At 41.6% G+C, this 25,346-nt stretch overlaps 1 protein-coding gene across 8 annotated transcripts in view; it reads left to right on the forward strand.

Annotated features, from left to right (window-relative positions):
- Positions 1-7,512: 7,512 nt before the first annotated feature.
- Positions 7,513-25,346, forward strand: part of NKTR (natural killer cell triggering receptor) — a 45,028-nt gene continuing 27,194 nt past the window's right edge. For 6 of the 8 annotated variants that reach the window (XM_072854838.1, XM_072854833.1, XM_072854837.1 and 3 more), the window contains exons 1-5: positions 7,513-7,554; positions 7,961-8,042; positions 18,583-18,657; positions 23,104-23,211; positions 24,255-24,299. In XM_072854838.1, coding sequence (XP_072710939.1) covers positions 7,985-8,042; positions 18,583-18,657; positions 23,104-23,211; positions 24,255-24,299 — 286 coding nt within the window. In that variant the 5' untranslated portion in view covers positions 7,513-7,554; positions 7,961-7,984. Of the gene's footprint in view, positions 7,555-7,895; positions 8,043-18,582; positions 18,658-23,103; positions 23,212-24,254; positions 24,300-24,610; positions 24,639-25,346 lie in introns of those variants that run through there. The other 2 variants (XM_072854835.1, XM_072854841.1) reach the window with 2 other exon arrangements.

Raw genomic sequence — 25,346 nt, forward strand, 5'->3', positions numbered from 1 at the left:
ATCTTCCTGACCTTAGATGATCATAATTGCGTATAGCTTTATTTATATCAACATTAAAATTTATCTTGATGGTTATTACTAATGCTGTTACCAGGAGGCACGGCATATTTTATTAATATTCTTCTCTAAACTCACTGTGCCAGTCGAGGACTTCTGGCAATCCTTCATTCCCCAGCAAGTTCCTCCTATAGAAACCTCCCACTTCTCTGCAGGAACTCCCTGCATGAATCCACAAGCCAGAATTTCTCTGCATCCTCTTTCGTTACTAGGATTCTCCGTTCTTCGCCCAGTTTCAGGGGTAGGTAACTGTTCCCTTTTGCCTACTCTGATCTATTGAGAATTACCCACCTTGCTGCAGCCACGGCTCTGCCAGCCACTCAGCTTTTTTCCTTATTGGCACCGTTCTTGCTATTATCATCGCTCCGCTTTGGAGCCTCAGCTGCAGGTCCACAGATTTAACACCAGAACAAAGTGCTGTATCAATTAGTTTGACCGCCTAGATCGCAGGGACCGCTACATTTCACCCAGTTACCTTTGCATTGTGACTTGAATTTTTTATTTTTAAAGCACTGCCAGCTGTCTGGAATTAGGTGTACCTGAGATGGCTTTGTGCGGAGTCAGCTTGGCTTCAGTATGATTTACTGGTTCAGGAACGGCAGTGCATACAAATGGAGCTGTACTTGTTCTGAGGCCAGTTTGGGTCTAGGAGCGATGCAGTTGCCTTGAAACGGTGCTGAGCCTGGGCTAGTAAACCCCTGCCAGAGCTCAGCTGGTTTCGCCTGGAACCAGCTCAAGCATCTCTGTGCCGCATGTCACGCTCCTGGAAACAGTAACTTTAGGAGGACAGGGACAAGGTGTCCCACCAGCGCTACGTGAAGTCATTTCTGGCTCAGCACAGCAAATTGTCTCCGATGAATCTCTGCTGGTGGTAGACTGGTCTGCACAGCTACTTTGAGATCTCTGCTCCATGGTCCCCAACACAGGCACTGCCCTGAACCTCTGCTTGGCTGCATACATTTGCATCGCAGCTGAATTAACAAACCCTCCTGCAATCCACGGTGCTGGCAACCACGGTGCAGAGCTGTCCAAGCTGTCTGAGCTAAAACTAACAAGCTCTGAAGTACCTGAGCGGACTCAATTTCAAGCATTTCAAGCATACTGTGCTGCATAACGGAGTGTTCTCAGATGGTGCTTAGGGAGAACGTTGAGCTGGGGTTTAGACATCTTTAATGCAAAGCAAAAAGGTAAACTAAACTTTAGAGAAAAAAAAAAGAAAGAAAGAAAAACTAGGGAAAGGGAATCATTGTGCCATTTTCCCCTCAAAAAGCTATTAATTAAATATTAGTTTGAATCAGAGTGATCCTGGGGATATAACATTTCATACCAAGCTTCTTACAGGGTCGGTTAGCAATATGTATTTTTCCTTTTTTTTCTACTTGTGCAGTACCATTTTTTATTTCTAATCCCTACCTCAGTGTCACTTCTGAATAAGGGTAGGCTTTTAGGCAGAATTGCCTTATTTCTTTTACTGACATAAGACCGATACAGGTTGTCAAAGTACCTACCAAAAGACCTTTGTTGTCATCCATTCCAAGAGCTCATACTGTAATACAAGACGAGAGACAACAGGCACGGAGAAACAGATGGGAGACTGCAAGAACACGGTAACACAAACAGTCTAATTTTATTGTAAGGGTAAAAATTCACTTGTGTTGCTGTTACGTAGCGTGGCCCACTCACTGGTTTCCACACAAGACTCCACATGCAAAAACAGACGTCGCCTCGTTAACCTCTGCACTTTCCTGTGTCACCAAGTTTCACCGATTAATTATACGCTGTATAAAAGAATCTCTTTTTTTTGACCTAATTTGAGTATTATTGAATGGGTTGATTGAATTGAATTCATATCAAATCAAGTCTGATATGAAGTAGGCTTCATCCTTTGGATAAAGAATAGTTTTGATTACTAGCAAGACTTCATTTTCTTTCAATAGCCCTGAGTTATAACCCCCTGAAGTAAATGGAAAAAAAATTAATTGCACTGGGGTTTGGATCAGGCCAAATGTGATTTTGAGACCTACGCAATACACCAACCCGCACGTCAGACATCTGGCATTTATTGGTTAAGGAAATATAAAATAATCAACCTCTTACTCTACAAGCAGTGAAAGAAGAGTGAAATGGAGATATTTTTGTAAAATTATTTGGGGAGAACTCAGTTACTAATGAAGGGGAGCAAATGAGCAGCTAGGTAGATGGGAAGATTGGGGAGGTAGGAATCAGTCTGGAGCAGCTGGAGAATTATACAGAAAACTACATTAAATGATGTTCCAGCTTCTGAACTCACTCATATTCAGGTTTCTCTACAGCACTTGTTTTTGAATGCTTTCTGGATGAGATGTTGGCACTGTTGAGATTTATGCTGTATCAGCCAGAGAGACTGAAGCTGTTTGTTTATCCAGGGAGAGGAGGAGACCCCAAGTCTCCCAACCCTGACCTGCCTCTCAGCAACTGGCCGACTTTATTTCTAGTCTCAGCAAGCTGCTGGTAATAATCTGTATATATTGTGTCCATTTAAAGTCCCGTATACTAGTTCACATGAAATATGGTTATCAGGGCCTAAAGAAGCTATATGTACAGGAATATACGCTGCCTCATTAAGCAATTTACCACATAATGGATTAATGGTTTGCTTATATTTCTACCACACTGGGGCAGTCATTAACAAATTCTGTTTACTGCCTGGATAGCAGATGGCTCCACCGGCTCAAGCCAGGGATGGAAACAACCCCTAAAGCTTTAGGGCAGGATGGGGGAAAGTTCAGTAATCCTTTAGGAAGTGTGTTAATGGTTCAGGTATTAATTGGGTTATGGTTCACAGGAAATCCCTGGGGAAAGGGAAGCGTGAGTGAAGAGAACTGCAGGGACTGTTTGGGTGTTCGAGTTTACAAATATCCCTATAACCTGTCCAGGATACGTGTGTCCCCACAGCAATGCTCCTTTCCAGCAAAAGCAAGTCCTGTGACAAAAGTTTTGCTTGAGACATGAATTTCAGCTATGGGACAGCTGTGTAAGTGTCCTAAGAGTTTGTCAGGGAGCACCTAAGAATTTGTCAGGGAGCAAAAGAGAGGGACATTTCTTGGAGCTGGCTCAGCATATGGGTGGCTATAATCTGGTTTTATTTTACTTCTGTGCCCCTGTCTCTATGAAGTTATTAATGACATTGTTAGTATGTTAATAACAGTAAATACAATCTTTCTTTACTTTTACCTAATGTTCATGTTTGGTGAAAGAGTGATTTCAAAAGATCCGGCTTTCCATTTCTATGGGCAGGCTTGCTGGACCGCTCACGCGTTGGACTCTGGGGCAGCCGAAGCATAACAGATTGTTGCTGGAGTAACCTTCACAGGCTCTTTGAGTAGCTGCAAATGCACGGTGCCAAATGGGAAAGCCACTGTCGAAGGCAGGCACTAGTGATAGTCTTACCTGCCTAAGCCCCCAGATCCCCTGCTGCGCTTGGAACATTCTCCTCTCTGCGTCCTTTAGTTCCCGGTTTACTCAGTCCTGTCAAAAGAGGAACCATTAACTGCTTTCAAGGCTCTGTAAAAGCCCAAAGTTTTTAATGTTTTTGGTAATGTGGACAGGAGCTTCTTGCTAGCCGTGCACAGATCTGCAACATCTTGGCATTCAACGCATGGAAAAATGTCAGATGTTACTGACATGGTGTGGATTTTGATCAGCAGCCTAGAGCTGACAGATTTTACTGTTTATTACTTATCCCCAAGCTATTTACTTCCCTTTAACATGCTAAACTCCGCACTCAAATGCTGTCATGGGTATTTTTTAATTAAGCACCTTTTTGCTGTTTAAGTTTGCTTAACAGAGAACTGCCTGTCGGCTTTTCACTTTTAACTTCGTGTTTGCTCAGCAGTGAGGCTTTTCATAATTAAAGCCCTTTTTCAGTTATTCTGGTCTGCAATATTTATTCTTCAGAAAAAATACCAAAGAAATGGTTTTGCATGACGGAATGATTGAAGGAAACACGTCAGGTGCTCATCTGTTCTTCAGTAACACAAGTTTTTAAATTTAACTGTAGAATTTTCTGGCTCTTTTATCCACCATCTCTCAATGTTGAAAACTTCAGTGACCCTGGTGAACAGCTCTGAGTCACTTCTTCTCCTGGTGTCAACACTTTGCATCCGTTCACACCAGAGGAGAATCTGCGCAGAGTGGCTACAGAGCGAGATCTCGACTAAGCAGCCATAAATTTGTCTCGCAGAAGTATTTTGAGCACCGCCCCCCCCCCCCAACCGAAACGCCCCAGATAATGAAAAGCTATGTTGAAAATTCCTTCTCCTCCTTACCGAATTAATGGGCGTGCAAATTGCAAATTAGGTAAGAAAATATTCAGCACACGAGGAGCAGACCAGAGGTTTTTCAGACCCTAGGCCCTGTAGAGTATTGCAGTTGACAAATAAAACATAACCGCAATGGCAACATCTAAAATAGCATGAGAAAGAACTGGCCAACAACTTGTTGCTCATAAAAAGACTTGTTTTCAATTTCAGACTCAGGTTCTGTGTATGGAATTTGCAAAAAGATAAGGAAAAGCCTCTGTAAATTCCTAAACAAAAGCTGGTTAGTTTGAGCTTCCATGACCACACGTAAACTAATAATTATTAGGGCAATCACTTTGGAAAATAAAGACTGTGTCCTAATTTAAGCAGTTTTACCCTGATGTGCACGTAGGTTGCGTAACTCTTCAGCAGTGGCTTTTGCACCCTCCTACTTTTCAAACTCCTGTAGCCAAGCACGCTCTATCTCAGAAAAGAATGCAACTTTTAGCCAAGATTTGTCAACAGGAATTCCTGGGCATAAAATGTACCACTAAGAAATCTCTGAAGTTGATTTTAGGTAGGATAAAGTTGGGTCTGCTGATTTTAGTGCATGCAAAAGTTGTCTACAGGATTGGAACATAGCCGGGAAAATGTTAGCCTATAAAAGGGGGCGTTTCACAAATTTATGGCTTATCAAAAACTAGTATTATACAGAAGCATTTATTCATATCTATACTGCTTTGCCATGCAGACCTTAATCCCCCTCAAACAGCCTACATCCATAGTCACTGAAATCAATGGGGACTTTGTCACTGGTTTCAATGGGCACAGGATGTTACCAGAACAGCATCTGCAGCAGTTCCCAGATAGGAACACTAGGAAAAATCTTCCTTTGTAACTAAATGTTTCATGTTTCAAAAGACTAGCCTCAGATGTGCTCTGGAAACTTTTTTTTGGGGTATATCTTTCTTCCACCAAGCTGCGTATTTATCGGTTCTAGTGCTAGAGATGATCTTAAGAGCTTATCTCCCAGGGGATCAGAACTTCTTTCTAATTTGCTTCTTTATTAAAATAATCAGGGCTTGAAATTAACTTTTTTTAATTGCTAACAATCTTTTCTACTTGCATGAAGAGCCAGTAGCACATTTCCATGTCTTTTTTTGAGTCTTTGGCTTATTTCTTTGTTCATCTGCCTTTAGCAAGTTCACGTTTCTGAAAACAGAAAAGCAAGAGACTGCAGGTAAAAAGGATTTAATAGTTCATTTCATCTCAGGAAGAAAAAAAAAACAAACCCATAAAAACCCAAGCATATGATACTTATTGTTTGGGAAGATTAAGGAAATCAAGGAGATGTGTTTTCAAATTTTAATTTCAGAAAGGAATTTCTTTGGACTTACATTAACTCAATTTCTCATAGCTTTGTTTCTCAGTTTATCATTTTAAAGTGAGGCAAATAATACCTTTCTGCTTTACAAGAGCATTTCACAGCTAAATAATTTAGGGCCAGACTGTGCTACATTTTTTCACATTGTGTGATAGCCTACCATGCAAATATCCCCAAAGGACCGGCAAACCTATGTGACAGCTCCAAAGACAGGCTTCCTGAGGGACAATCACATTGTTATTAGACATAATAAAGAATGACAGAATCTGGCTGTTAAAACTTCATGAGATGCTCAAATACTGTAGTGACAGCAGCCATTAAAGCTAGAGATAAATTACATCTAAAACAATCCCACTTTGCTGCATTCCTAACTTCTAAAGTATACTTTGATTTTAGTATTGCTACTCTTTATTATCAGCACATTTTTTTTAATCTAAGACCTCTCAATTTCTCCTCAGACAAGGACGTAACCACAGATACTCCTGCCAGGTAAAATTACTGCAATGAGTTCTGGTTTGTACAACTTTTGGAAAGCATTCAGAAACGGTTTGCTTCTCGGGTGGTGAGGACTGAGTAAGATTGTCCTCACTGCTTAGAAAGAGACAAAACTTCTTCCTGGAAGTAATAAAAGGCATTTTTTTGCACCAAGTGGTGAGGTTGTGGTTTAGATGGAGACTATGTAAGGGCTGTAGGGATGGCAGAGTGTATGCAGGGTGTATACCATGCTAGAGGTGCTGCCTTCCTCTGCCTTCCCAGAAAACCCATTTCTGTACAGATGAGAACAAAGTTACTGCTACAGGACAGTATGATTTAATATGAGGGGCTACACAAAAAGCTGTTTTAAGCTGCTGGACATCCTCATCGTGAAGTCACTTGGCCTGAAGGATGTGGTAGGATGAGGATTTATAAATTTAATACTCCTTCCTGAACAGTTTTGACATTTCCATTGCTAAAGTTACCACGTACACACTCTGGGATGGTCCAACATCCCAAACTCAGAAAAAATAACCTATGGCCTGCTGCAATAATTAAAATTTCTTTGGTTTAAATTTTCTTGGGCACCTAAGCCATGGCTGGATAAATTTATGCAGGGCCGAGGCTCGGCAAGGGACAGGATCATCCCAGGCTGGCCCCAGGAGCGGCCTTGTTTTCATGGCGAAGGAGAACCAGAGCAGTCCTACCACAGCAGTCCTACCTCAGCCCTGACGAGTACGTCGCAGCGAACATTTCCCCATATAAAATCTTCCGAGGTTTTGTTGTGCTCGCAAAAATATGTTCCCTTCAGAGGGAGACACCTCTGCAAAACCGCTCAGGCTTCTCAAATTAAAGGGGTGAAGCACCGGGGGGGGAGGGGGGAGTGTCGCTCAGCTCCACAGCCCTGCACGGGCATGATGGCTCGGGGTCAGGGCGGTGAGGGGCGGATGCCCCCCTTACGGGGGCTCACGATGTTATTTATTCTGTAAAGCACCTTCCTCCACGGCAAGGGGAGGGGGGAGGTTCCTGCCGCCGCGCTCAGCAGGGAGCGGACCTCCCGGCCCTCGGGCGAGGAACCCGCTCCCGCCGCTCCCCCTCCGCGTCCCCTCACAGCGCGGGCGGGCGAGCGAGGGGAGAGCGGGGCGGGGAGGGGCGGGGCGCGGCGGGGGAGGCGGGGCGGGGCCCGGCGCGGGGGCGGGGCCGCGCCGCGCCGCGCCGGGGCGGGGCGGGCCATTGAGGCCGTCGGTTAATGGCGCTCGGGGCCGGCGGCGCCGCCTGGCGGGGGGGTGGGGGTAGGGGGGGCTGAGGGGGAGCGGCGCGGCGCGGCGCGGCGCGGGAACAAAGCGCCGGAGCTGCCAGGTAAGGCCGCGGCCCGGGGTAAGGGGATGGGCAGGGCGGGCAGCGCTGACGGGGCTCACCCCCCCCCCCCATCCCCCTTCCTCCTCCCCGCATCGGCTGTTTGTGAGAGGAACAAATTCTCCTCAGGGTGAATTTCCCCCGCCGGCCTCCTCCCGCAGCCCCGCCGCCGGCCCTCACGCACCCGCGGCCCCCTCCGCCGGGGGTTGGGGCCGGGGCGGAGGGCGGGAAGGTGTCGCCTTGAGTTTCTGGCAGCGCTGCGGCGGTGTCATTTTACCCCTCGGTGGGGAGGGAGGAAGGGAGGCAGGAAGGGAGGGAGAGCGGGCGTGAGGAGCCCGGCCGGGGGGGCCGAGGGGCGGGATCCGGCGGTGCGCGGCTGCTCCCCAGGGCGCCTCTTCTTTGTGTCCAGGTGGCGGAGGGGCTGCCCGCGGCCATGGGGGTGCAGGACCGGCCCCAGTGCTTCTTCGAGATAGAAATCAACCGGGAACCAGGTAAGGCTTGCGTCTCTGACACAAGCGTTCGTCTCAAGTGTTGTGTTTGGGGTTGGTTTTTACCACATTTTTGCCTTACTGATTGACTCAAGGCGTTAGCGATGAGTTTGGCCATTGATGGGTTATTTCTGAGTTAGTTTTTAGTAACTTCTGGTGTTTGCTGGGGTGCTGGATGCTTTTTATTCTCCTTTGAAATTGATTTTTATTTGCATGCATAGGTTCGGTAAGGCTAACACACACTATTCTGAAGATAAAAAGCATTGTGCGTTGTAAGTGCTCTCTGGTTATGTGTTATACAGTTGTATAAACTATGGAAAATTGGGGCAAGTTGTGAGGAAACTGAAGAGGTACTCCTAGAAGTATTTTTAATCATACAGTAATTAAAATTGGAAAGGGACCTGAGGAGATCATCTGATCTCAACCTTTCCTCCCCCTGCTCAGATTGAGTCTCCTGAATGTAAATGAAGAATTGACCAGGTGGCCTGTTTAAAAATAATAATAATAACAATAAAAAAATACTCCATCTCTTAACTCACATTTTCCCTATGGGAAGTGTAATCGCCCGTAGACTGTGAGTTTTAGTCCTGGAATAGCTACTTGATTCCCTCTTCTGTTTTCCCCACTCTGTGAAAATGGTCGTACAGATTTACTTACCCACCTTTTTGAACATGAATTAATCGATGCATATTCATTGTCTCACGGATACTCAGTGCTTTATATTGCTACTATTTGTCTCTCAGAAAAATGAATAAATGCAATGGCTTCATTATGCTTTCACTTTCATTTTCTGCTTCAATGTTTCTCTGAAAGCCTTTGAAATGAGAGTTTCTATCTTTGCATTTTCAAATTTCAGTTGCATTCAAATGTAACTGTAACCCATTTTGCTTGCTTTTAGTTTTCACCAAAACTTGAAAAGAAAGCTTCAATTCTGACTTCAGTGACCTGATAGGGTGTATCTATAAATCTGTTACTATTGCAACTCCTATTTGAGTTATTAACAGTGCCTTTTCTGAATACTTTTTTTGAAGAGAAAAATGTTAATGTAAATGGAGCTTTAACATTTTCTGTTGCTTTAAATTCAGCTTTCTGTTGCTTTAAATTCAGCTTTACTATGGAATGAGACTACTAAAAATGTTTTAGGTTGGGTAGGTTTCCAATTTAGGAATGGTAGTTTGATGAGATTGATTTATAGCAAAGACAATTTGTTCTTCATCTCACTTGCTTTTAATCTTTGTTAGGGTTTTTTGTTTTTACTCTTCATCTCTCCCTGCGCTGTTTTCTTCTGCTCTTTCTTCATGCGCACGGTCCTGCTCCCATTTCATAACACCTCTTGTTGCCTGCCTTGTCCCCTCCTCAGCCTTGTGCTGTGTATCAGGAGTGAAAGTGGATTACCTTGTTTTCCCTTGTATCTACTTGGGTTTGATGACTGATAGCGGTGTCGGAGAGGAATTGCAGCGTTTGTGTTCTTGGTGGTGCAGAGCTTTCGTTACCTGGAGTAGACACAGGGGCTTTGGCTCTGTGGCTGTCTGTATTTATTTTCTCTTTAAAGTAACAGGAATCTCACAGCTGTATATCAAATTCAGAGCCCTGCTGTTTTTTATTGCGCCTGACTAATGATTTGTATCTTTGCAGGAAAACGTGCCAATTTTTAAAATGTTGGTATCAGGACTTGTGTGTAGTCTGGTTATACTGCTTTATGCTGGTGTCTGTTTATTAATTCACTATGCAACTATGTCTTGGGATTTAAGGTTTATTTAAAAAGCTTAAACATTGCTCTTTTAGCTGTAAGATGACCTTCAAAAGCTGAATCACGTGTGAATGATAAAGCAGTGCTTCCAGATGACATGAAGCACTAACTCTGAGAGATGTACTCTCCTGCTGATACTAGTGAGGTATTAATTTTAACTTTTAAACTGCCAGCAGACTTCCAAATTAACATTTTGCTCATTTTGACTTTAATACAATAAGCCGATCTGCTTGTTCATTTTTATTAGATGTAGGGAGAAGGAACTGGGGAGAAGAACAATCCTGCATTTTGTTGCTAGCTAATAAATAAGACATTGCCCTTGCCCTATCTACATGGAAAAGCTGAACTACCATCTCTCCACAAAATGCAGAGAATAAGAGGACATGCCTCTCTCAGTGCTGCAGACCTCTCTTTGCCTGCAGAATACGAAACACTGTCATTTTTAACAGTGTAGGTTGCTTGGAGTCCAAAAAAGTTTCCCCACGCAGCTGCCAACTCTTAACTTTCCCCTTACAGACTTTGCTTACCCAATGTTTGTCAAGATACCTGTAGCAATTAAAAATAAGAGAGCAGTGCACAAACTAGACGAGAAGGAGTGGCAAAAGGTGGGGTGTGTGTGCATATGTGAGAGGGGAGGGCACTGCAGAGTTTGAATTAGTTTTGCTCTTTAACTAGATCCCTTAGGAAACACAGGAGTGACTACTGTAACTTTGGTTGTGCTTTCAGAAGCTTTATTACAGCTTTTGTGTCCATATTTTAATTTTAGCTACAGAATCTTGGAATAAAACTTGATGCCTGCTTGTATGTGCCTCTTGCAGCGGGGCAAACTTTGTAGGCTTTGTCTCAGTGTTTTTTACGTCTAAATTCAGGCTGCCTTTAATAAGGTGCCTGTTAAGCATTTTTTTAATGAAAGCACATTGTGGTTCATAATTTTTAAAGAGCAAATGGAGAATAAATCAGGAATAAGCATTGATTTTTATACTAGCACAGACAGCACCTCTCTTTTCTTTTGGGTCCCCCCACCAATGGATTTGGATGCATACAGCATGCACGTAGGAGTAAACTACTTGCAGTATTTCAAGAACTTTGGGATAGCAGCAGATACATATTTAAATAATTCTGTCTTTACTCTGTGATGCAAAATCTGTGTGGAGCTTCAGTCTTTCAGGTACCGTGATAATTAGAACAGATGTCTGACTAGATTTTTTTCACACATCTCCCCTTCCCACCCCCCCAACTCGCTTTATCCATTATAAAGTATGTTATATTTACTCATTTTTGTTTTGTTTCATTCTTATTCACAGAAGAATTTTCTTTCTTCTCTTCTCTTTTTTTTTTTTACTTTTTTCCTCCTGTCTTCTGTTATTGTTTGAGCCCTTGCTCACTTTTTCGTTGCACTTCAGTTTATTTTCTTCCTGAGGTATGTCCCTTCCCTTATCAGTCAGTCTGTTCTTTCATGACCTCTTCTAGTCACTTTTGCCTAAAGTTTGGTGTATTTGGAGGTTTCAGCTGCTATGAATTTATGTGAAGTGTGATGGTTGGAGGTCATCTTGGGCATAGCAATCACAAAATTATAGTTTTTGATTCTTGGAGAAGTAAGGAGGGGGGTCAGCAGAACTGCTGTCTTGGACTTCCAGAGGGCAGACTTTGGCCTGTTTAGGAGACGGGTTGACAGAGTCCCTTGGGAGGCAGTCCTGAAGGGCAAAGGAGTCCAGGAAGGCTGGACATTCTTCAAGAAGGAAATCTTAAAGGTGCAGGAGCAGGCCGTCCCCATATGCCGAAAGATGAGCCAGCAGGGAAGAGGACCAGCCTGGCTGAACAGAGAGCTTTGGCTGGAACTCAGGAAAAAAAGGAGAGTTTATGGCCTTTGGAAGAAGGGGCAGGCAACTCAGGAGGACTACAAAGATGTTGTGAGGTTATGCAGGGAGAACATTAGAAGGGCCAAAGCCCAACTGCAACTTAATCTGGCTACTGCCGTAAAAGATGATTAAAAATGTTTCTAGAAATACATTAGCAACAAAAGGAGGGCTAAGGAGAATGTCTGTCCTTTACTGGATGTGGGGGGAAACATAGTGACAAAGGCTGAGGTACTTAATGCCTTCTTTGTCTCAGTCTTTAATAGTAAGACCAGTTGTTCTCGGGGTACCCAGCCCCCTGAGCTGGAAGACAGGGACGGGGAGTAGAATGAAGTGCCCATAATTGAAGGGGAAATAGTTAGCGACCTGCTGCACCACTTAGACACACACAAGTCTATGGGGCTGGGTGGGATCCACCCAAGAGTACTGAGGGAGCTGGTGGAAGTGCTCACCAAGCTGCTTTCAATCATTTATCAGCAGTCCTGGCTAACTGGGGAGGTCCCAGCTGACTGGAGGTTAGCAAGTGTGATGCCCATCTACAAGGAGGAGGATCTGGAAGGAGGATCTGGTGAACTACAGGCCTGTCAGTCTGACCTCGGTGCTGGGGAAAGTTATGGAGCAGATCACCTTGAGTGCCATCACACAGCATGTACAGGACAACCAGGTGATCAGGCCCAGACAGCATGGGTTTAGGAAAGGCAGGTCCTGCTTGACCAACCTGATCATCTTCTGTGACAAGGTGACCTGCCTGGTGGATGAGGGAAAGGCTGTGGATGTTGCCTACCTAAACTTTAGTAAGGCCTTTGACACGGTTTCCCACAGCATTCTCCTGGAGAAACTGGCTGCTCATGGCTTGGATGGGCATATGCTTCGCTGGGTGAAAAACTGGCTGGATGGCCGGGCCCAAAGAGTGGTGGTGAATGGAATTAAATCCAGTTGGCAGCCAGTCACAAGCAGTGTTCCCCAGGGCTCTGTGCTGGGGCCAGTCCTGTTTAATATCTTTATCAATGATCTGGACGAGGGGATCGAGTGCACTCTCAGTAAGTTTGCAGGCAACACCAAGTTGTGTGGGAGTGTTGCTCTGCTTGAGGGGAGGAAGGCTCTGCAGAGGGACCTGGACAGGCTGGATCAATGGGCTGAGGCCAGTTATATGAAATTCAACAAGGCTCAGTGCCGGGTCCGGCACTTGGGTCACAACAACCCCATGCAAGGCTACAGGCTTGGGGAAGAGTGGCTGGAAAGCTGCCTGGAAGAAAAGGACCTGGGGGTGCTGGTTGACAGTCACCTGAATATGAGCCAGCAGTGTGCCCAGGTGGCCAAGAAGGCCAATAACATCCTGGCTTGTGTCAGAAATAGTGTGGCCAGCAGGAGCAGGGCAGTGATCGTGCCCCTGTACTCAGCACTGGTGAGGCCACACCTCAAATACTGTGTTCAGTTTTGGGCCCCTCACTACAGGAGAGACATTGAGGGGCTGGAGTGTGTCCAGAGAAGGGCAACGAAGCTGGTGAAGGGTCTGGAGCACAAGGCTGATGAGGAGCGGCTGAGGGAACTGGGGTTGTTTAGCCTGGAGAAAAGGAGGCTCAGGGGAGACCTCATCACTCTCTACAAATAGCTGAAAGGAGGTTGTAGCAAGGTGGGGGTCGGTCTCTTTTCCCAAGTAACAAGCCATAGGACAAGAAGAAATGGCCTCAAGTTGTGTCAGGAGAGGTTTAAATTGGGTATTTGGAAAAATTTCTTCACTGAAAGGGTTGTTAAGCATTGGCACAGGCTGCCCAGGGAAGTGGTTGAGTCGCCATCCCTGGAGGTATTTAAAAGATGTGTAGATATGGTGCTCAGGGACATGGTGTAGTGGTGGACTTGGCAGTGTTAGGTTAATGGTTGGACTTGATGATCTTAAAGGTCTTTTCCAACCTAAATGATTCTATGAAATAAGCTCCACTGCAAAAGTCATTGTAGTACTGTGCCTGCATTAGTAGAACCAGGATGCCTTATGGGGTTTTTGTTAGCCTTCCTGGAGACAGAAACTGTTCTCTGCTGGCTTCCCATTAACTTTTAGCCCTTTGAACGCAAAAAGCTGTAGATTGGCAGAAAATAGATCAGCACTTTGACTCTGTCCATGAACCGATTTGCAATCCAGTTGAGTGCTGTACAACAGGAGCCAAGAGGGTGTGCTATATGGGGAGCCCCGATCAGAGGGCACACAAGGGAGATAAGCTATAGATAGCTTCAGGGGGAACTGGTTTAAGAAAAAAATTGTAATATGCTCATTTTATAGAATTGTTGTTGTCAGCGCAGAATTAAATACCCTGGAGATTGACCTTGAGGTCCAGAACAAATTGGGTTAGTAAATGGAAGACCAAACTGCTAGGAGAAAGCAAAGTGTAGTCTCACTTCCATTTCTCTGTGAAACTGAAGACTAAATTTTTGTTGTGTGCAGTAGTGAAATGCATTTGCTTTTGTGGAGACCACAGAGGATTGGAATGGAGGGAGCTTCAGGGAGTATTTGTGGAGGGCTGGACTTAGTAGAGAGCTGGGAAAAGAAGTTTGTGGAGGCTTTCCTTGCAAAGAGTGTAAGGTGGGGTAAGGAAGCATTAACGAAGTGTTAATGTGTCAAGACTATAGATCCCTGCTCAGGGGAACTTGGACATCCGTTGTTCTTTCGTTCAATCCGTTGTTCTTCATAAAATATGTTCTTTTTCCACAGTAATCTTTTATTTTTCTGAAAACTGTAGCCACATTTCTACTTGAAAGCAGTCTTTTTAAATTTATATGACTTAGCATTCACAAATTTAGGGATAAATAAATTAATAAAATATGGTCATTTTAGTGAACTGTTATTTAAACTTGCATGCGAATCTGTCTAAGCCTTTGGGCCTCTGGCAGGCTTCCTGATCTCGGTCTGTAAGGGATGTGCGAGGGATCACTCGTAACGGTTGTAATCGCTGCTTTCTCCTTGAGCAGGATATTCCTGTTGATATACTGGGAAAAGTGCTGCAGTGGCTTCTTACTTGGTTTGCTCTAAGAAATTGGGAAAAGAGAAAACCAATATATTTAATTTTGAATAACTAGGTTTATTTGGGGAATGTCTATCTGAAATTACACCTTTATGGCCTAAATGTAACAATCTAGCAAAACAGTTTGTATTACATGGAAAATATATTCAAGCAATATGTGTTTGGCTCCCGAGGTTGTTTCGAAAAAGTTAAGCAGCTAAATTGGAGGAAATCACTGGATAAACACTTGAAATCAGTGATCATTTTAATAAACTTCGCTAGCAGGAGCCCTTATTACAATATAGCATGGATATTCCTACCCTGAATTTTTACCACTTAATTTGAATCAAGTACTAGTTCTTCCTCAGCTGAAAAATTCATCAGGGGCTCAAAAACAAAACAAAAGAAAAAAAAGTTTTCATCTTTCAATTTGAAAATAATTCCACTTCAGAACTCTATTTCTGGTCATTATGCCTTCTGGTTTCTGTAATTGGTGTAGCTCATTAGCTACAGATAGCACTTTATGAAATTAGACTTCAAAACATCTTAGACTTTATATATGCATCACTTACTATATGTAATTACCAGTAACTTAAATACCACTTTAATCACTTACTCTAATTTCTATCAAAAAATATATTTTAAAAAATAACTTAAAAGCCTGCTAACAAATAAGAATACTTTATCAAAGTAGTTCTACAAATAATAGGCAAATGTTAAGTTATGGTTGGATAAACTTCTATGGTGTTGACTAGCACAAAAAGTAATGTACTGTAAAACCTACACTGTGGTGTGGACGAACATGGCTTCAGAGCTATGACCTGGTGAGAATCAGACTTCTATTGAGAAGAACACTAAAATTAAAATTGTAAAAATGTCCTGCCTGCTGATGCATTAAAATAAAGATTTTGGTAGTTTGTATAACTTCCTTGTGGTACTAAGATTTGCATCTCAGGTTAGGTGAGAGTTTCATCATTAGAAACAGAATCCCAGTGTTTTTTGCTTTGGTTGAGAAGCAAGGTACCTCTGCAGGCTGTTTTCTTGGCTGAAGCTGACTGAGCAGTCTGGGTAGGTTTGTGAGCAGACTTCACCTACTTGAATAACTCTTTGTAGCAATTTTTGTTTGTTTTAATTTACTATTCAAGTCTTATGGTTAGTCACAGAAAGCTTGTTCCTTAATCGGGTAGCTTGCCCTTTGTATCGGGGAAATGAAGCTGAAGAAAGTATTGGAAATTTTCTCTACACAGTGCAGGTGGATCATTTCAGAGAAGAGGTGGCTAAATCTGAGGAAATTAGTAGCATCTCAAATGCTTTTTCTCTGTGTTGTGTCAGCATATACCTCAGCTCCAAGTTTAAAATGAGATGTTTCCTTTTTTGAGGGGAAGAGGTAAGAGAAAGATTCATAGGTTCTAAGCATGCTTGTTACAGGTTTTTTTTATTATTATTAACAGCTGTTATTTCGTATATATTAGTCTCATCAAGGTGTGAAAATGTTTGATCTTTCTCTGGCATACTTAATTGACTGTTTGTCAGTGGAAAATATAACCTTTCCGTGGTAATGGTATTCATGCAGTTTAGGTAAAATACAGATAGTAACCCACCAGATGGATACACAGTATGTGGTTTGTGTCTTACGAGCACACAGCAACATTTTATATAGCTGGTTATAACAGGTTATATGGAGGAGAGATGTCCTCATCTTTTAAACTGAATCTGTAGTCTGTTGATGTTGGATATGTGCATTACAAACAGTTTGTAGGAGTTGAAAGGCGTGAGAAGCTAGCAGACATTATTATTGACAAAGCACTAGTCAAAGATACTGTTGAAATCATGATACCTTAGTTATGAATGTCCTTTTCCATGTTCTGCCTTAACATCTTCAAGAACTTAAGTTGACATTCTTCCACCAGAAGACAGAAGTGGTGGTGTGTGCTGCTTAAGGTGCCAGGTACGGTGAGGTTTGAATGTGGGACAGGGACTTGCAAGGAGAAGGCTTCTGCAGTTTATGCCTGAGGGCAAATGTCCCTTCTGGAGCCCATAGGCAGTAACACCTATTGGTTACCTGGAAGCTTGGTAAATCAGCAAGTCTGTATTTCTGGTCTGTATTTCTCTACTCTTAGTGGAATGGAGATAGCGACAACTTTTTCTCTGAAAGGTATCATGTGTTATTTCACATGGCGAATGCAAGAGGAAATCTGTACGCGGCTTTCTAAAGCACTTAGTGACTGTGCAGTTCAGCGCTTTTGCGAGCATTGGAATGGGACTTCTGCTGTCCTGAATTACTGTGCTTACAATGAAAATTGATAACTCTCCTACGTAACTCTTTTCTCTTTTATGTTCTTTGTATGAATCTTCAATCCACATAGCTTATAATGGTTTCTTCACTTCCAAATAGCTGTCTTTTCATAGTGGTAGTTACAGCTATTGCTGTTTAATGTGGGGTCTTGGAATATTTGCTATTTCTTTGTTCTTTGGAGACTGTCCCTGCCCATTTTCTTTAGGTTTTCCTGCTGTCATGATGAATGCTCAGGGAACATTCTTACTGCAGTTAATGAAATGCAGACATTTCAACAGCTGAAAGCATCTTGAATTTTTAATCTAAGAGTACAAAATACAGGTGGTCTCTGTGTTATTTTTTTTATTTCTGCCCTTCTTGAAACAACAATTCACCTTGCTGGCAATTGTATACTTTTGGATGAAGCCCTAAAATTGAACACAATTTCTTAGCAGCCTCTCAGAATTTTTATTGGTGATGAAGTATTGAATAAAATACATTTGAACTTCAATTATTATTTTTTATCTTTAAGAGAAGGAAAAGAGAAGTAATTCCTGGAGTAGTTACTTTTTAAAATTCTCTTTGAAGTCTTACCAGTGTACACCACTAGAGGGTAGTGCTCATTGACAGATAATTGCTCGTCTCCTTGTAACGCTGGCCAGCAGTGTGGCTTGTATGGCTTATTTCACAACCTATAGATAACAACTTTTTATTTGCTAATTATGTATTTTTTAAAGATTTCATATATTTGGGAGTTTTTTGGTTTTCTCTTTAGTAATATATGTCCCAGTATCTTGGAAAAATAAAGTAGAAAAAGTGAATCTGTTCTAAAATAGTTTTTCTTTATATAAAACCACTCTTCAGCAGTATTTTAATAGTTTTCCAAGGTACATAGCGTAACTGCCACCAATAGCATGGGGGTAGCTGTACAGAGAGTGAGAATTACTCTGTTCACTTTGCATAGAGAGAAAGTAGTGTTTGGTTCACAGTATCTGGCAAGTGGAGCTTTAGTCCTGAAATTGCTAGTATTCTGCCCGCCTTTCATCCTTCCTATCTGGTTCATCTATTTTTGATTTTTTTTTTTAAACTAGAGGATTTTAGGCCAAGAGTGCCAATGGGTCTAAAATCCTTAACACAGTATGGGACTAAGTCAGTTGCACTTTTTAGGTAATGATCACAGGGAAAACTGTGGAAATGTAATTATTAATGTCATGTAAAAATTAAGAAATGAAATTAAGTGTAATTATTACAATGTAATTATTTGTATAGACATAGTACTTGGGGCGGGGGGGTAGGGAAATGATGCCAGCTCTCTGAGGACCTGTATTTATGGAAAATCTTTTTCTTTTTCAAAACTGAAATTAATTGACAGGACAAACTATTTTAGTAAATCAGTTTGGCTTTCCAGGTTCAAATCAGAATGGAATCATTAGGATTTTTAATAAATTAGATGTAATTATATTACTTAATCTTCTTTTTTTTTACAATTATCGTATTGTTCTTTCCTGCTGCTTGTTTTAATATGTGCATATTTGAGATGTTTTCTTATTCTGCTTGATAAAATAACTTTTTCTCAGAAAATTATATTTTCAAAACATGCTGATTTATTTATATGCATATTTTCTTATATCATTATAAAAAGTTATGAAACTTTTTTTTTATCTTCTAGTTGGTCGAATTATGTTTCAGCTTTTCTCAGACATATGTCCGAAGACTTGCAAAAACTTCCTTTGCTTGTGCTCGGGTAAGTAGCATGCTTATATTTAAGATTTTAAATGTGGGGCTCCTGTAAGTAGAAGTGATTGACAAGGCTGAGACTATGGTGGAATTATTGATCACTCAAGTTACACAAATGGGATAAAGGCAAGCAATTCTTTAGGATTTATCAGGAGAGACATGAAGTATTAATGTCACTGCACAGTATAATGGTGACATTTGACTTGGGACACTACATAAAACTTTGAATATGTGGTTTTTTTTTTCCTTGTATAAAATGTTGATTATGTATAATAAAATTCTGAGTATATTTCAGGTTCATAGAAGCGCTACACAGGGATCAGGACAGGAGCATCTATTAAATCTGCAAAAACCTTTTAATTTTTAGCTAAATGAAGGACTAAAAGGGAATATGATGGTCCCTTAGAAATCCTGGGATTGTTTGGTGGGAGAGAGGAGAGAGGAGATCTGTGAAATGAAAGGGACAGCACTGACAAAAGAATGTCTGGGTATAATGTAGCACCCTCCAACCTCTTTTTTTAAGCAGGACTTAACTTTTAGAAAATGGTTTCTAATGAATGGAAGACTGAGGGTAATAAGGGTTTGGTGGGTTTTTTTGGTCTGCACTGTTCCTCAGGGATTTTTCAGCTGTAAATTGAAGATTAATCCCGATTAGGTTATTATAGGAATTGGTGTGTGTTGTTTATGCGAAGAATGCACTCCGTGTCTCTTGGTCATCTCCTGGTCTTTCATACCTGAATGCTCAGCAACTTGCAATATACCTTGAATTAACTGCACCAGTGAAGCTTCTACCTTGTATATGAAATAACTCTTTTTGAAATCATGAAAATGTTCCAGCAAGACTTTCCAGGCAGTATTTTAACATCTGGCTTTAGTGAACAGCTTTTAGCTAACTGGTTATGTGAAACAAATTTGTTGATAACCTTATGCGTTAACTTCTTAAAGTTCATCTTGTCAGAGCTCAAATCCCAGAATGTGATTCTAAATAATCTCTGTGAAGATTTAGAAGAGCTTTATAATACTATGAACTTGTGGAAGGTACAGTACATATCTCTTTTTTTTTTTTGAGGTCTGTGTGGTAATGCCCCCTCTTTTTATTCGACTTTCTGATTTTTTTTTAATCACTTATTAAAGAGATACCTAGGGATAGACTGAGAATGGGGAAGAATGGTACAACTGTCGTAGAAAAATGGGAACTCTTTTGAAGTTTATCTTAATTGGAATAGGTTACAAAAGATAAGAAATAAAATGCAGCAGCAGACTGAATAATGTAATGTCTGAGCCTCATGTTCTGTAGCTCTGAAGGATTGTTTAAATCCTTACAGCAGCTTTGCTAGAAAAATGTTAGGTGGAGGTAAAGGAAGGAAAAGGTGTTGGAGATGATGAGGAATGAAACAAACAAGCAGAAGAAAGAAAACTTTAAAAGTCTTGACTTCTTTGTATTGCATCCCTGTTTGAATTCTGTTCTACAGCTAGCTGTACAGGTTTCATTGATGTTGTCAGCTGGAACCTGTCTTTAATTGGAAGAACATTTAAAAGTAAGCACAAAGTTAGGAGGTCTACTCTTGAGATCAGACCCGCAGACTTAAAAGCTACCCGAAACATTTGTTTTGTTCTTGCAAATTGTGTTTGCTACTGTGTACTCATAGGATAGAACGATGATTTGACAGATATCTTTAAAAATTTGGTAATAAACACATGATAATTAAATTCTGTGGGGGAGAGAAAAGCATATAGAAGAACCTGAAGTAATTTCATTTCTTTTGTTGAATGTAATGTTTAAGAGAATTAAGTTATATTCATTTCTGTTACTGGTAGAAGCCATCTCTTTTCTGCCATAGTAGTTCTCAAACTTGAACTCAGGATGGCAGAGCTTGGAGGCTAGGGTTGCGTGGCTAACATTAATTCTTTTCCTGTTTGCGCTAATTACATCTGTGTTACTGTTCAGTTTGCCTGAGGTTTTTTTCCTGTCAACGGTTCTGTCTGCCTTTCTGCTTCTCCTTGACAAGTTCTTCCAGTGCACTTATTACTGCTAGTTTATCTGCATTATGCATGCCATTTTTCCTGCCCTCCTGCCTTGTACTGTCAGAACCTCGATTGCCTCAGCATCTAAAGTGAGCACTCTACACAAGGATGCTGTCTCCGGCATGGTACCACAGATGAGAACTGTGGCCAGGAGCGGCAGGCCAGTGTTAGTGTCATCCACACTCTTCACAGTAGGATCCAGCAGTTCTCAGGAAAGTACTTTCGCCCTGTCCCTGTGGACTGATGTATCATTCCAGTTGGGCTACTGCTTCTGTGTTTGCCTAGATTATGTTAGAGGACCTACAAAGCTTGTCTTCAGAAGAGCAGCAGTTCTGTGATGGGAGATGAAGGTGTACTGGTAAGGTGGCATTGACGTCTGGCAACCAGAACAGAGATGTGAAGGGTTGCTTTAAATTTTTAGAACTGTGAGCTGCTATACCATTTTCAGAGACCAAATAAGTAATTTGCTTCCAGAAGTCAGGCTCCCCTGACTCCTGCCACTTTTCACAGCAAGATCCATTGGTAGAACTTCAGTCATCGTAGAAGTGTGAGTTCCTATCTTTTGGTCTTTGCAAGAAATCTTTGAATCACTGGAGGTTTACTCAATACAGCATCACTTTCTGGCACTGACATCATCTTGTAGCCATATGTGAGGTCTGTGCTCATCTAAGGAGGTATATACCTGTGTAATAGAGAGGGGATGCTATCCCATTCTGGGCCATATAGTCTACATAATGGGATACCTTAGCAGCAGACCGTGAGCACTGTACACTTCTGTACTACATAAATTCAGGATTCTGCATGCTAGGCCAATCCAGTATGTTCTTTTTCCTTAGGCATTTATGGATACCCCCCTACATGGTAGCTGATAGAGGCATCACAGCTGCAGAGTCCCATGTGTCCTCACTTATACTGTTATGGACCTCAAAGAAACTTGATTTGGGCTGTGCACTTCCGTTGTGTCATTGTGAAGAGTGGTTTCACTTGTCTCAAGGCAAGGTGATATGCCCTGAGAGAAAGACTGGAGATGAAATGCTGTGCCCATCATCATGCCTGCTGCTCCCTCCATAGCCTCTGTGAGGCAAGCCAGGATGTTTTTGTCAGAAACAGATGGAGGAGGACAGGGTGATTCTGGCTGCCTTCCTGCAGCCTGACATTGTTGTCAGAAATAGACCTGGCTACTGTGAAAGAACGCTATCTGTCTTGACAGCAAGAGGCTCCTTGCATTTAAATTCAAACATCTGGACTTGCAAACTGGCATTTGCAGGTCCTTCAGTCCGTCCACCTACTGAATAAGCACAAGACCACCTGCTCTTCGGTGCTTTGTCAGGAGCTCCCCTTCTCATAATCTCAAACGGAGACCACTATTGGGCACCTAACTCAAAATATCTCAGATTGGGTTGGCAGTGCAGGGTGTTAATAGGGCATGAGAGCAAAGCTTACCTGCCAAAGGGAGAAGGGCACTTTGATAAAGGCCCTTGTGTTGTGCCCTCCTCAGCTAATGGGTTATCCCTTGCAATCACTCTGTAAGTTCTCCTCCACCATTGTATTTGAGTGATTTGTAGCACATGGAAAGAACTGCTTAGGCAGGAAGGGTGCAAGTAGATGGGGCTCAAAGACAACATTTTTTCTTTTTCAGACAAAATTCAGGCATATTTAGGGCAAAAAGAATAAGGCTAATATTTGGCCATAAACAAAACAGAAGTCCAGCTCATGGGCTTTGTACTGGTTGTTGTGGAGAAGTGTCTGAGCTTAGGGAGGTGCTGCAGCTCTAACCAGTGGAACAACTGGTCTCCGTCTTATGCCTGACTGGGAGTCCAAGGATTGGTTTTGAAAATCGGAGTGACACAGTACAGCTTTTGCAGGAACTTAGCCCTCCACCGTTTGGCCAGGAGCTTAAGTGCATTGTCTGAAGTGTCTGTGGCTTATGGGGAAGTAGTGGAGTTATATGATTTTGCCCACAGTTGTATCGTGCATGAAAGGAAGGGAAGTCACAAGTATTGCCATTTATTATGATAAGGACTGTGCTTTCTTGGTGATATCATAAAGGAGAGTAAAAAAAAGAAATAGGGGCTACAACTTCTGGCCGTGTTCTAAAGCTCACCTCTCACCTTAATGTACTGACTCAATTACATGGTCAAGTGCAAGGCAGGATCCCATTCTCTAAGGGGATTATCCACAGCCTGAGGGACACGCTGAAACATGACCAAAAATCTAGGCAGATACTGATAATTTTCACTTGAGAGTCCCCTTGTAAATGGGTCCCTTGTGCTATTAATGGGCATGAAAAGGCAACAGGTAGGACTGTATTATCTTTTATAGTTGTGCTATTCTGATGGCTGTCATATCCATTAGCACCAGGGAGATAAAACCTTTGGAATTTGTTCAGTGACAACCTGTAGATTATTTTTGTTTAACCGTCTTGCAGGTGAAAAAGGAATTGGCAAAACAACTGGAAAGAAGCTGTGTTACAAAGGCACTACATTCCATCGTGTGGTTAAAAACTTCATGATTCAGGGTGGGGACTTCAGCGAAGGTAAAATACACTTTTAAAACTGAAATGTTTTAAGTGGAACAGAAATGTTATAACTTCTGTGGTTATAATGTAACTTTAGGAAATGCCATGGAAGCATTACAATGCCATAAAAATATTTCATTTGCTGTGAAGTATAGCATAGATCACCTATTTCTTTGTTAATCTTTGAAATTCTAAAATGTTTCAACTGAAGTCATATTTATTTAGAAAATGTGTTAACTTAAATAAGAAAAAAAAAAACAAACAACCCTTGCTGGACTTAACACCTATCTTATTAAAACATAATTCAAATCCAAAATGTAGTCTTACTGCTTTTCACTTTAGTGTCTGCAGTAGAGGCAACACTAGTAATGCTCTATTGATACAGGGACCTAACTATTTGAATAAGCTTACTTTTAAAAATTATTTTTAGTAAATGAGCTAGAAGTGTTTAACGGATAAGTCTCCAAAAGGAGATTTTCCAGGAGTTTCTTTGTTTCCTTCCTTGCAGTATGTGTACAACAATGTTTTAGCCTGTTGTCCTTCCCTGAAATACCTGTCCTTACCAAAATGTGTATCTTCTTCGCTGTGTCCTGCAATCTTGTACCTGATAAAACAGGTGTGGTGAGGGAATAGCTTGTTTTGAGAGTCGAGTAGAAGTACCTTTAAAACTGCTAGCTACTTCCTGATCTCATCCATTCTCGTGGTCTCTCAGCTGCTCTGAGCCGGGCAAGATTGTTGGTCATACCTACTGTTGTCTTTATTTTTTCGTGTGCTGTTGTTGTTTTGCTATCTCCTGTTGCTTTAGCAAATACCAGTGAGGATTAGCCTTTGGAGCCCTGCTTCAGACTTGCCAGTGTTGAGAGGCACGAAGGCAGTCTTCATTCTCAATATTTTGAGCGTGAACAGGATAATGCATGGCTGTGACTTTTAATTAAGGAGCTTATGCTCAGATACTAGTAACTGGCCAGAGTACCCTGGTTTGTTATAAACTGGTGGAATGCTACACGCAGCTTTTTTCATAAATGAAACAAAAGGTTTAATTCATGCTTTTTAATGTGTAGGTAATGGAAAAGGAGGTGAATCTATTTATGGTGGCTATTTCAAAGGTAAGGGGAAATATGTCTTTGCAGATTCTTTATTCAGTTCTGAGATAAACAAGTCTTGATTCCCAAGCTACTTAATGAAAGCAGGTCTACTTATAGATCACCTTTTGCATGAAACTAATGTTGCATGAGAATTATTTTTATATGCATGACTTTCAGATAATTTTTTGGTAATATTTAACTTTAACTGACAATTAATTAAGGCTAACATTATTGGTTAAACATGACTTTCAGCATGGAGGTTAGGCAACTTTATTCATGAATAAACTCCTATCTTCCTGCCTAAAACTGTCAACATATTCTTTTGTTTATAGAGAATGTGGTCTTTTGCAAAATGAAAAGGTAAGAGACAAAAGCTCAGTAACACAAATTCAAACTCTGTTCCCTTGTACCCTCCCTAGTAAATATATAGACAACTGATACGTCCGTTTGTAGATGGATATCTGTGTTGCTTGGAGAAATGAAGAGTTCTGTGTCTAACCTTTCTGAGGGTTAATGACTTATTCTGAGAGAGAATACTGGCATAATTTCCAGCTCTAAACAGTTATTTCTTCTTTTGTTAATGTCCCTTTCCTCCCCTTCCCTATTCAAGGTTTGTATGTTTAGTGTTCGTTTATAAAAGTGTTTGACTTCGTTTATATGCTACACAAGTTATTTTCCTTGCAAAGAATTTGTGAATTACATTTACCTCTTTTTAAAATCTGTTGTTGGGAGGAAAATGGTGAGTTTATAAAGTTTTCGTTTAAAGACATACAATTCCTTCTTGCAGAAAAACAGGTAGTTACTGTGGTATTCAAGTGTTAATAAAGGCACTATATGTATTTATGTAATAGCCCCTGGTTCTCTGTTTTTTGCGAGTAGCTCTGCGTGGTTAAGTGCATGCCATTAAGTTTGTCTTAAACAGAGACATAGTTTGGTGTTGGAGCATTACAGCCTTTAGTCAGAAGAAAGTCTCAAATAGATCCATTTGCTAAGGAGGTACTAGGGTTCGTTTCTAAAGGCAGTGAGTGCTAAACATGCAGCATTGTGTTTTGATGTGTAATCTTAAAA

The sequence above is a fragment of the Ciconia boyciana genome, chromosome 2 (genome assembly GCF_034638445.1).
Source record: "Ciconia boyciana chromosome 2, ASM3463844v1, whole genome shotgun sequence".
In the NCBI taxonomy this organism is placed as follows: Eukaryota; Metazoa; Chordata; class Aves; order Ciconiiformes; family Ciconiidae; genus Ciconia; species Ciconia boyciana.